This window comes from Monodon monoceros, unplaced genomic scaffold (assembly GCF_005190385.1).
Source record: "Monodon monoceros isolate NGI ecotype Baffin Bay Population unplaced genomic scaffold, NGI_Narwhal_1 Super_Scaffold_22, whole genome shotgun sequence".
Classification (NCBI taxonomy): domain Eukaryota; kingdom Metazoa; phylum Chordata; class Mammalia; order Artiodactyla; family Monodontidae; genus Monodon; species Monodon monoceros.
In genome coordinates this window covers 60952093-60965306 of record NW_021703779.1, presented here as the reverse complement: position 1 = coordinate 60965306, position 13214 = coordinate 60952093, and the positions used below count along the sequence as shown (strand labels likewise).

Here is a 13214-nt window from a genome sequence, read left to right as displayed (position 1 = left end):
TGACTCGCTTTATCGTTATACTCGCTTTACTGCAGTGGTCTGGAACCAAACCTGCAACATCTCTGAGGTATTCCTGTACATAGCGAACGTTATATAAAAGACCATTACTCTTCCCCTCCCATGAGAAAGCTTGTTCTCCTTTGAGACTTATGCCATCTGGCTATATTGGTCTCCTGGTTACTCTCATTCATTCATTAGAGACTTTGAGGCTTGGCTCATAGCCTTCCTCTTCTTCCCCAATTCCTACCATAGTACTAGATTTCAGCATCAGAGTAAGTGCCATCTAATATTTTAGCCTCAAAATTCTTGGATATCTAGAACCCTAGTGACCCTTCCCTCTGCCTCTACTCCACTTACTTTTAGGACGAAACTTTAGAACTGTTTCACCTCAGATATTCCATTCCCAAAAGTCCCAATCACCAGTCATAACTGCATATTATTTCAGTTTTCTTCCCCCTGACCCATTACACTTGTGTCTATTTTCTCCTAGTCTACACTCCCCTACCTTTCGGTTGGTCATCTAAATCTCTTAATTACCAGCACAACAAACTTCTGCTACACCCACCAGAAAAATCACAGCCCCAGATCAGTTTTACTCTCTATATTTTCTGATCCTATACCTGGCCTGCTAAAATCTTCTAGAAAAAAAAAATCACACAAATGAGCAGAGTGGTAGCATTGTAAATCCACAGTCTCCAGCTTAACTAGGCCTACAGTGCCTCCTGTCAGTCCTTGTTCTTATTGTTAGTCAGCATTTTCATTCTCCTCAACTATTCCACACGTTCTCTGTTTTCAACCCCACTGCTTGTTTTCAACCTCATTCTTGGCCTGCTACTTTATGCTGGGTAATCTTAATGTTTTGATCTTTGTCAATTTCCCAACCCCCCCCCACTACAGTCTTACTTATATCTTCAACCAGCCTTGCCTCCTTTTCTTGAGTCTCAGAAAAGCTGTCCTTTCTCCTCTTCAGCACCAACTCTTCCTTCTGATGCTTGATCCTATCCTCTTCCCTAGCCTTCATAGAAACCTACTCTTTCCTATCTTCAAACTCTTCTCTGTTGGTTCTGATTTTTAATACATTGACGTGTTCATCTCCCTCTAGTTATCCTATCCTTCCTTTCTCATCCAAACTTCCACTTCTTTACATTTCATTCATTCTGCATTCATTTACAACTAGCTTATCATTCCTCTGAAAGTGATTTTGCTTAAGTTATTGCCAAACTCGGTAGATATTTTTCAATCCACTTCTTAGAGGATCTTTCTGTTCCATTTGTTGTTTATGTTTCTGGAAACTCTTAACTCACATGTCTTCTGTGATACCATACTCCCTTGGCTCTCCTTCAACCTAAGTTTTGTACTTTTCTGTCTCATTCTGGGTTTCCTCTTCTTCCCCTTGCCCCTTAACTGTTGGTATTTCTGGGAGTTTTGTCCGTAGCCCACTGCTCTCATTATTCAGAATATTTGTTATTGTCTCTCAGCTTCCTCCCATTCCTCACCTTTTCCCTTTTCCTGCCTCCTAACTTCTCCCCTCTCAGAAGATGACCTCACCTCCTATACCATAGAGAACATATAAGCCATGAGACAAGAACCCCTCACTCCCACCCCCAGGCTTTTTCATCATCTGCCCATATCTTATATGTTGAAATTTCTCAAGGTTATATTCTAGGTCCTTTTCTCTTCTTTTCTATATATTCTCCTTGACCCATCTCTTTCTATGCTAATGACTCCTGAATATATCACATTCACTTTAAACTCAACATGTCCAAAATTAATCAGCTGCACTCTCCTAGTTCTACATCATCTGTGCCTGCTTTTCTCCCTATTTGCCTATGTCAGTAAATGGCACACTTTTCTCTCAGTTACACAAATAAACACATGAAGAATCATTCTCGGTATCTCTCCCTCTCTCATCTCCTACATTCAGTTAACAAGTCCCAATTTCTTTACCTTCTAAATAATTCATAAATCCATCTAGTTTATCCAGTACCGATGTCATGATCCTAATCTAAGTAGTCAGCATCTCTTCCTTGCATTAATGCAATAACTTTTGAAGTGGTCTCCTTGTCTTCAGTGTAGGTCCACTACAGTATATCAGCTTATTCTTTAATCATCAACATGAATATGTTCTTTTTAAGATGGACATCTGGATATGCTATTCCCCTGATTACAACTCTGCAGGGGCTTCCCATTGCCAACTTTCTTAACATGGCTTACAAGGCTCTTTATGATCTGCTCCCTGACCCCACCTTCAGTGTCATTTCTCACCACTGCCACTTCACACTCCATGTTCCTACTATAAAGAACTTTTTATTATTCCTAGATCTGCCTTGTTCTCTGTTGCCCTTGAGCCTTTGTCTATGCTATTTCTTTTGTCTGGAACAGCTTCTCCCTTAGTTTTACCTTCACTTTTACCAGAATAACTCCTATTCAGCTCTCTAGCAAGACTCAGTGTCAATGTCATTTTCTCCAAGGATCATGTCTATCTTTGTATCCCTAGCATATGGCAGTACCTAGCACATAGGTGGTACCAAATAAGCATTTTCTACATACTTGATAAAGCATAAACAAAAAGCTGAGTTGTTGGGGTTGAAAGTAGTCCTGGGACCCCAGAGTGTTGTTCATTTGCCTCTCCTTTAGTCCCCTTTACTCCTGCTGCCAACTGCATTGCCCTCTGCAGAACCCTGAGGCTCAGCAGAATGCAATTTGGAAATCATTACCCAAGGATAAAATACAAGTTCCTTAAAGTGACACACATGCTCTCCATGATGATCTAACCCCTATTTGCCTTTCCAGGTTCATTTTGTTGGTGGTTGGTGGGGGGGGGTTGTTTGTTTTTTGTGTGTTTTTTTCCACTGTGCAAGGTGTTTCATGCTACAGCAATATGGAAATGTATGTAGTTCCCACCCCATCTCTTACACACACACACACACACACACAAACACACAAACACATTCGTTTCCATTTTCATGTTTTATGATCATTCTGGATCTTCTACCTAAAATGGCTTTCCCAATTCCTATTCCCTTCTTTCTCCTGGCTAACTTATTCATTCTTTCAAGTTCATCTTAGACATCAGGAAACCTTTTCTGAAACTTCCCCCTGCCAACTCCAGACTAGATAGGTGTCACTCTCGGGTGATCACACAATGTTCTGTGCATATATTTATTTACTTAACAGGTTATTTTATAATGAGTTTATGTGTGTGTCACTTTCATTACACTATGAGCTCCTTGAGGGAGAGACTAACATATTCATCTCTAAATCCCTAGTGCCTAGCATAGTACCTTACCATTTAAGTGCTTAGTAAATGTTTATTAATGAATCAATAGATGACCACATATGTTTCCCTGGACTTTTGTCAGCCCACTATTATTCTTCCTCTGTATATTTTTCCTGGAGAATCTTTGTTGTTTTCAGTTAGAAGTAATCAAGATGGTGTTATGTCCAGGGGACTCTGTAATCACCATACCCTGCATATCCTGCCCCAGACCACAGCAGCACAACACCATGAGGTCCCCAAGATAGAAAAATACACAAAAGATAATGGCAAAGGAATGCAGAGTAGCACTTTTTTAACTAGGCTTTTGCCCCCAAAACTCAACAAATACAATACTTGTAAGCTGGAATGAACCAAATGGCACCTTCGTTTTCTTATAAACCCAATTCAACATATCTAGCAGTACTAGAGGAGCAGGAATAGGGTACATGTTTGCCCCTGGTGCTTAGCATTAAGCCAGCTGAGGCCCCATTCAGGTTATTGGCCTCCAGACAGATTATCAGTCCCACAGAGGGGGAATAAACAGAAGAGTCAGTGAGGTGGCCTGGACTTCTCCTTTGTGAGTATGATTACCACTTTTGAGACATGAGTGTGATAGGAAGAAATGGGAGCTGTCCAGGTTTGGCAGGCTCTGAGTCTAGAGAAGTCTTATCCCCATCCCCCAAAACAACTACACAGAGTTTCAAATATGGTACCTCAGTGCTTTATCCTGAATTTACCTTGCCTTCTACTGTTCTCTAGCTTTGAGCAATTCGTACCATTAGGGTGTTCTTTATTATCCTCATAATGCTGTCCCTGGTCTTTTTTTTCCTATTTAAACATAGAATCACAGATATAAGTGAGTGTGGCATTCTCTAGAAGCACATAGGTATTTAGACAAAAAGCAGAATTAAATATTCTAATCATGAAATCTTGTTTCCTTTTCCATTTAGATAATATCATTATGTACCAAGCATGATGATTGTTTCATCAAGTCTACAATAACTGTTAATTTCCTTACCTTCCTTTTGTTTTCCCTTCAAAAAATATTGTGTGGCTCGAGAGATCTTTAGGTTCCTGTTGAAATAAAATTTTCTGTTGACCTCATCTTCTTTCTTTCCTATAGTTTCCATTCTAGCTGAGACAGAAGAAATCAAGGCCATTTTGAAGGACAAGGGAATTGATGTGGAGACCATTGCTGAGGTGCACCCCATCAGAGTACAACCAGCTTGTATTCTCAGCCACATTTATTCCAGCCTAGGTAAGGAGATTGGCCAGCCTGCTAGAATCAAAGCATTATTTGATACAGGCTGGTTTCCTTCCTTTTTATTTTTTTCTTGATCTTGTATTGCTTTCTGCATCTGAAAAGGAATTTAGAGTCTCTGGAATCTAAGTTTCTAACCCTATATATCCTGAGCAGGCTTGATAATTTTCAGTGTGTTTTATGAACTCTTTGGTACAGAGGGCATGACTGTTATCAGGCAACTTTGTATCTTCATTCCAAGTGTGTGCTTAACCAACTTGTTCTTCTCCCCTTTCTTGGGACCTATATTTCCATTTTGAAAAATGCTAACTTTATATACATTAATAGCCAAGGAACTTGTTTTTAGTTCTTTATACTTTGTCATGTAATGAATTAGTTGACAATATTTTAAAATTCCATTTCTTAATCTAATACTTATTTTTAGTACTTATTTTTTATTCAACTTATATATTAAATTTGGTGATAGACACATTAAACAAATTACTACAAGTTAAAAATTTATGCAAGTTACTACAAATTTCACATTAAACAAATTACTACATTGTTAAAAAAAGGGTGTGCAAAATTTCTAAACCACCCTTGTGGAAGGCTGAATAGTGGCCCCAAAAGATATTCAGGCCCTAATCCCTGGAACCTGTGAACATTACCATTTAAGGCAAAAGGGATTTTGTGGGTATGATTAGGTTAAGGAGATTGAGATTGGTGGGGAGGATTATTTTGGATTATTCAGGTGGGCCCTAAGTATAATCACAAGTCTCCTTATAAGAGATACCCAGAGGGAGATCAGACTGTAGAAGTAAGAGATGTGATGACAGAAGCAAGTGATCAGAGTGATAAGGCTGTTAGGCTTATCCTCTAGAAGCTGGAAGAGTCAAGGAACAGATTCTCCCCTGGAGCCTCCAAAAGCAACCAGCCCTGCTTGACACCTTGATTTTTATTTTACGTCATAGTAGCCATAAGGTTCATTTTGGACTTCTCATCTCCAGAACTGTAAGAGTATAAGTGTATGTTGTTTTAAGCTACTGAGTTTATGTTACTTTGTCATAGCACCAATGGGAAATTAATACAATCTTAAATCAAGCCACAAAGTAAATTTATAAATAAAGAATGTACCTTACATAGTAGGTTGCCACTTACAAACCCTAGTTGTGTGTGTACTTTTTTTCTTCACCAATAGTGGTCTGTTAGTAATTAAAGCCAAACCAAATTTTGTCCAGCTCAAAACCAGCCTCCATCCCTTTTTACTAACACCTACTCTGAACACTCAATTTCTGTGGCAGTTATGTAGGTCTAAATTGAGAGGGAATCAACCAAGGAGGGAAGGACCAACAGTCAGAGCTGACTGTTCTCTATCTTTCCTAGCACCCACATTTTATGCCAGCATGACCTGAACTCCCAGAGCTATTAACATTACATTTGGCTTTAGGAATATGTGGATTTCCCCCACTCTTCCATTCTAGCTATAATGTAGAAAATCCCTTTTCTTTTTAAATTAAGTGCAAAGTTGGAAGTTCCTAAAGAAATTTTACCAAAAAAATGGAAAACTAAAATATAAACACATAGAAATTATCAAGTTTATTGAATATAGGTCTCAGGTCCTAATAAATAAAACCTAGCCACAAATTAGCTTGAATAGTACAAATTACTGAACCCCTGGTTTCCTCCACTGACTCAGCCCTATTAGTGGTAAATGCCAAGTCAAGACTCTGAAACTTCTGAGATTAATTTGGATTGATGCTTTACTAGGTGGGATGGGGTACCTCAGTCCTTTCTAGAACCTGCTTCCTGGGGTTTTTTTTAATCTCCTTGGCTATTCCCTCTAGCCTCAGACTATAATGTATTCCTAGTCTCCAGATACCAGTACCCTAGCACTAAATCTCTTGAAATAAGGAAGGTATTTCTCTATCTAGCCCAAATCTTACTCCATGAATATTATTTGATCTTGTAATCACTATCTTCTTTGCCCTTCTGAGAAGTCTCTGTGGTTTGGGGCTTGTGGAAGTCCTGTTGATGCCTTTGATGTGATTCTCTCTGGCTCTCACTTAAAAGTTGATGCCTTTTACCCTTTTCTTCTTCACATCCATTGTTGTAAACTCAGCATAATCTTACTAGGATATAGGTAACTTCCAAGGTCTGGGACTTCATTCCTGGAATCTACCTGCATCACATCAGATCTCTCTAACAAACAGAAGCAAACTCCTTACTGACTACTTTTTCAAAGTCTGCACTTTGTTTTGGGCCTCTTACGAAGTTATTATTTCCTAGCCAGAGAAAATAGGGACTACTAGGTCTTCGGGACTTCAGTTTAATGAATGCACAAACATTTCAGGGACTCAAGTAGCAAGTTATATTTATATTCCAAATGTGCTCCTTCATTCGCTTCGTTCATTCATTCTTTCATAAGGCTCTATTGCTTACTTTTATGTACCAGGCACTGGGCGTGATGCTGTGAGAGACATAGACATATAACCAAATAATTATAGTACAGTCTTAAAAATGCTATAACAACGGCATTACGTACAAAGTACAGGAGAAAGAGAATAGATTTGCCTGGGAAGGTCAAGAAAGGCATGTTTTGATGATTTATAAAATGAGTGACTCTTCATAATTCTATTATTGCAATAATTTCACAATAACAAAAATGCTTTCTTTTAAATTTATTTATTTTTGGCTGCGTTGGGTCTTCGTTGCTGTGCGCAGGCTTTCTCTAGTTGTGGTCAGCAGGGGCTACTCTTCGTTGCGGTGCATGGGCTTCTCATTGTGGTGGCTTCTCTTGTTGCAGAGCACGGGCTCTAGGCACCTGGGCTTCAGTAGTTGTGGCACGCAGGTTCAGTAGTTGTGGCTCATGGACTCTAGAGCTCAGGTTCAGTAGTTGTGGTGCCCAGGCTTAGTTGCTTTGTGGCATGTGGGATCTTCCCAGACCAGGCCCGAGCCCATGTCCCCTGCATTGGCAGGCAGATTCTTAACTACTGCACCACCAGGGAAGCCCCAAAGTTGCTTTAGGGATATATTGAATGACAGCTGTAATTCCACCAAGGAAAACAGGCTATTTCTTCACCAGGTATGTTCATTTATATATGTTCCCAGAAGTGGGATTCTGTGCCTCACCTCAAACACTCAGTATTTCAGTTCTATAATATTTTTTTTAATTTTTAAATATTATGTTGTTAATCAACTTTGGGAACATAAGAACTTTATAGGAGAGTGCTGTCAGAAACATGGTGGAGTGAAAAGCTACCTTTTTCTCTCCCCTTGAAGCTACAACCAGTAAAACATCTACAACACAACGAAGGTGCCTTTGCCCAACACAACAGGATGCCAGAGAATTCCACACATCTGTACATCTATAGGTGGGTGAACTGGAACACATAGAGGAGGCAGAACCGAGGAAACAGTGGAGTTGGTACCTGCAGTCCCAGCCCTCTGACTGTGACAGCTGAGCCCATAGCTTCAGAAAACCCAATAGCAGCAGGGGAAGCAGCACGCATGACTCTGCCTGCCACCACAGGTAACTTAGCAGCAGGAACAGTGGGGCCTGGGACCCCATCCCTCCAGTCACTGAGGAACCCATGACCCCAGACTCTTGCCCCACTATTTGCATTGGCAGAGCCCCCGAACCTGACAGCACCAGACACAGTGGAGGCATCTGTGCAACCCCAGCTTCCCCTCCCACACTGTTCCCCTCCCCCCACAGCAGAGCCTGTGTCTCAGGGGATCTCCCACAAAAGAGAAGAGCCCATCATCCCAGTAATAACAGCAGCTCTGGCAGAAGCAATACAGCAGTAAGCCTAGAGGCACAAGAAGCAACAGCAAAAGCACAGAGCCACACCTGTTACACATATGGTGGAGGCTGGAAAGTGCCAACTCTCAAGTATAACCAGAGGTAGCTCAGGTGAGCGAAACCAAAAACTTGTGTGATAGCGCCACCTACTGGAAAGCAAAAGAAAGGATTGTAACTCCTAACGGGTCATTTAACTTCAAATGTGCCAGCAGAGGAACAATTCATCAAGCAATATGAAGAATCACAGTAACACTATATCACAAAAAGAAAATGACAATTCTCCAGAAGCCAAATTTAAAGTCATGGAATATTGAGATCTAACTGATAGAGCCATCATATAGAGCCATCAAAATAGCCATCATGAAGAAACTCAATGAGATACAAGAAAACTCAGAAAGGCAGTGTAATGAGCTCAGGAATAAAATTAATGAACAGAAGGAATACTTTACCAAAAAGATTGAAACTCTAAAGAAGAACCAAACAGAAATTCTGGAAATGAGAAACACAATAAACAAGATGAAAATGCATTAGAAAGGATTGGAAATAAAGCAGATAATATGGAAGAGAGCATTAGTGAACTCAAAGATAGAAACCTAGAAATGATACAAGTAAAAGAGGAAAGAGAAGTAAGACATATATAAAAAGAGGAAATCCTATGAGAGCTACACATCTCTTTTAGGAAAGGCAGCATTGGGATAATAGGTATCCCAGAAGAAGAGAGGAAGAGCAATTATTTAAAGAAACAATAGCTGAGATCTTCCCAAACTTGGGGAAGAAACTGGACAATCAAGTCTGTGAAGCAATGAGAACACCTAATTAAACTCATTGCAAAAAGACCTTTTCCAAGACACATTAAAATTGTCAAAAGTTAATGACAAAGAGGGGACTTCCCTAGTTTAGCAGTAGTGAAGACTCTGTGCTCTCAATGCAGTTCCCTGGTCAGGGAACTAGATCCCACATGCATGCAGCAACTAAGAGTCCACATGCCGCAACTAAGGAGGCATCGAGCAACAACTAAAGAGCACTCCTGCTGCAACTAAGGATCCCACGTGCTGTAAGTAAGGAGCCCACCTGCCACAACTAAGGAGCCTGCCTGCTGCAACTAAGACCCAGCGCAACCAAATAAATACAATTTTTTAAAAAATAAAGTTAATGACAAAGAATTTTAAAGGCAGCCAGGGAAAAAAGGATGGTACCCTACAAAGGAACCCCTATTAGGCTATCAGCAGATTTCCCAGCAGAAACCCTAACATCCAGGAGAGAGTGAAATGACATTTTCAAAATACTGAAAGAAAAACTGTCACCCCGGAATACTGTATCTAGCAAAATTATCATTCAGATATGAAGGAGAAATAAAGTCTCCCAGACAAAAGCTGAGGGAATTCATCAACACTAGACCTGCCTTACAAGAGATATTGAAAGGAGCTCTTCTACCAGAAACAAAATAGCAAAAATACACAAAACTTTAAGCAGGGTGATAAATAGAATCAGAAAACTGTAGTCTTTATCAGAATAGATGTTTAAACACTATTATAAAGGTTAAAGGGGAAAAAAGAAAGCAGAAAAATAATTATAGCTATCTTATTTTGGTAACAAACCCACAACCATAAAAAGGGATAATTTGAGACAACAAAAACACTAAAAGGGGAGGAGGAAAAGGATGGAATTCATATAGGTGAGTGAACATAAGATGCTATCAGCAGAAAAAGGACTATTTTATCTATGAGAAATTTTATACAAACCTCATGGTAACCACAAAAATAAACATAAAATAGAGACACACACACACAGAGAAGAAACTGAGAAAAATATCACAGAAAACCATCAAACCAAAATGGCAGACGGAAACAAAAGGAAAAAGAAACAGTGGAGATATAGAGCTACCAGAAAACAAAAGATAAAATGGCAGTATTAAGTCCTCATATATCAATAATCAACCTAAATATAAATAAATTGAATTCACCAAATGACACACAGTGGCTGGATGGATTAAAAAACAAGACCCAACTATTTGCTGCCTCCAAGAGGCACATCTCAACTCTAAAGACAAACATAGGCCGAAGGGAAGGGATGTAAAATGATATTCCAAGCAAATAGCAGCCAAATGAAGGCAGGTGTAACCATATTCATATCAGATGAAATAAAGCCAAAAAAGGTAACAAGAAATAAAAATGGACAGTATATAATGATAAAAGGGACAGTTCATCAAAAGACATAACAGTGATTAGTATATACGCACCTAACATAGGAGCACCAAATTGTATAAAACAATTATTAACAGGCCTAAAGGGAGAAATTGACAGCAACACAATAATAGTAGGGGACTTTAACACCCCACTTAACATCAGTGGTTAGATCATCCAGACAGAAAGTCAACAAGGAAACAATAGTCTTAAATGAAACTTTTGACCAGATGGATTTGATAGATTTGTATAGAACATTCCATCCAAATGCAGCAGAATACACATATGTTCTCAAGTGTATATGAAACTTTCTCAAGGATAGACCATATTTTGGGACACAAAACAAGTCTCAATAAATTTAAGAAGATTGAAATCACATCAAGCATCTTTTCTGATCACAATGGAATGAAACTACAAATCAACTACAAGAAGAAAACTGGAAAAATCACAGATATGTGCAGAATGAATAGCATCCTACTGAACAACTATTGGGGCAACGAAGAAATCAAAGGAGAAATCAAAAATTACTTGAAAACAAATGAAAATGAAAATACGACATATCAAAATCTATGGGATGTAACAAAAGCTGGGAGGGAGGTTTATAGCAATACAGGCCTACCTCAAGAAACAAGAAAACTGAGCAGCACCAGAAACCAGAGCCCAGGCTCCAGGACCAAATGTTGGCCTGGGCCAGGAGCTGGACCCCCACAGACTCACAGGACCCTCAAAGAGCTGCTGCTGCCAGGGGAGTCACTGGAACTCAGATGTCCCATCCTTGTGTTACCTTGCCAGCTCTGAGGTGGGGCCTGACAGTGGAAACCCCATCCCCTGCCCACAGGTAGAGAAGAATTTTTTTTTAGAAAGAAACAAAACTCTCAGATAAGCAGTCTAACCTTACACCTAAAGGAACTAGAAAAAGAAAAACAAACAAAACCCAAGTTAATTGAAGGGAGGAAATAATAAAGATCAGAGTTGAAATAAATGAAATAGAGGCTAAAAAGGCAATAGAAAAGATCAATGAAACTAAGAGCTGTCTTTAAAAAGATAAACAAAATCAGCAAACCATTAGCTAGACTCACTAAGAAAAAAAGAGAGAAGGCCCTGATAAACAAATCAGAAGTGAAAGAGGATAAATAACAATGGATACCACAGAAGTACAAAGAATTATAAAAGAATATTATATAAACAGCCATACACCAACAAATTGGACAACCTAGAAGAAATGGACAGATTCTTAGATTTATACAACCTTCCAAGACCAAACCATGAAGAAATAGAAAACTTGAGTAGACCAAGTACTATTACAGAGGTTGAAACAGTAATCAAAAAAGCTCCCCCAAAACAAAAGTCCAGGACCAGACAGCTTCACAGGTGAATTCTACCAAACATTCAAAGAAGATTTTATACCTATCCTTCTCAAACTATTGCCAAAAAATTGAAGGGAACACTTCCTAACTCATTTTACAAGGCCAACATCACACTGATGTCAAAACCAGACAAAGACAACACAAAAAAAGAAAATTACAGACCAGTATTTCTGATAAACATAGATGCAAAAATCCCCAACAAAATATTAGCAAACCAAATTCAACATCTAAAGCAAACCAAATTCAACATCTAAAGGGTCCTACACCATCCATGATCAAGTGGGATTTATTCCAGGGATGCAAGGATGGTTCACCATCTGTAGATCAATCAACGTGATACACCATATTAACGAAATGAAGGATTAAAAACCATATTATCATCTCAGTAGATGCAGAAAAAGCATTTGACAGAACTTAACCCTCATTCATGATAAAAGCTCAATAAAGTGGGTATGCAGGGAACATACCTCAACAAAATAAAGGTCATATATGACAAACCCACAGCTAACATCATACTCAATGGTGAAAAATTGAAAGCTGTCTCTCTAAGATCAGGAACAAGACAAGGATGCCCACTCTTGCCACTCCTATTCAACATAGTATTAGAAGTCCTAGCCTGAGCAGTTAGGAGAGAAAAAGAAATAAAAGGCATCCAAATTGTAAAGGAAGAAGTAAAACTGTCACTATTTGCAGATGACATGATTTTATATAGAGAGAACCCTAACGACTCCACCGAAAAACTATTAGAAATAATAAATGAATACAGCAAAATTTCAGGATACAAAATCAAAATATAAATATCTGTTACATTCCTATATGCTAACTATGAGCTAGCAGAAAGAGAAATTAAGAAACTAGGAATATGCTCAACATTGTTAATTATCAGAGAAGTGCAAATTAAAACCACAGTGAGATATCACCTCATGCCTGTCAGAATGGCTATCAAAAAGAACACAAATAACAGATGTTGGAGAAAAGGGAAGCCTTGTACACTGTTGGTGGGAATGTAAATTGGTGCAGCCATGTGGAAAACAATATGGAGGTTTCTCAAAAAACTAAAAATAGAACTACCATATGACCCAGCAATTCCACTCCTGGCTATATATCTGAAAAAAATGAAAATACTAATTTGAAAACATGCGTGCACCCCAATGTTCACATTCACAGGAGAAGTATTTACAGTAACCAAGATATGGAAGCAACCGAAATGTCCATCAACAGATGAATGGATAAAGAAGATGTATACACACAATGAAATACTACTCAGCCATATAAAAGAATGAAATTTTGCCATTTGCAACAACATGGATGGACTTGGAGGGTGTTGTGCTAAGTGAAATAAGTCAGACAGAGAAAGACAAAT

At 38.9% G+C, this 13214-nt stretch overlaps 1 protein-coding gene across 6 annotated transcripts in view; it reads left to right on the top strand.

Moving 5' to 3' along the window:
- The window catches only part of PHKA1 (phosphorylase kinase regulatory subunit alpha 1), a 140427-nt gene that overhangs the window by 56174 nt on the left and 71039 nt on the right, over positions 1–13214 (top strand). For all 6 annotated transcript variants that reach the window (XM_029240554.1, XM_029240558.1, XM_029240557.1 and 3 more), the window contains one exon: positions 4383–4517. In XM_029240554.1, coding sequence (XP_029096387.1) covers positions 4383–4517 — 135 coding nt within the window. The remainder of the gene's footprint in view (positions 1–4382; positions 4518–13214) is intronic.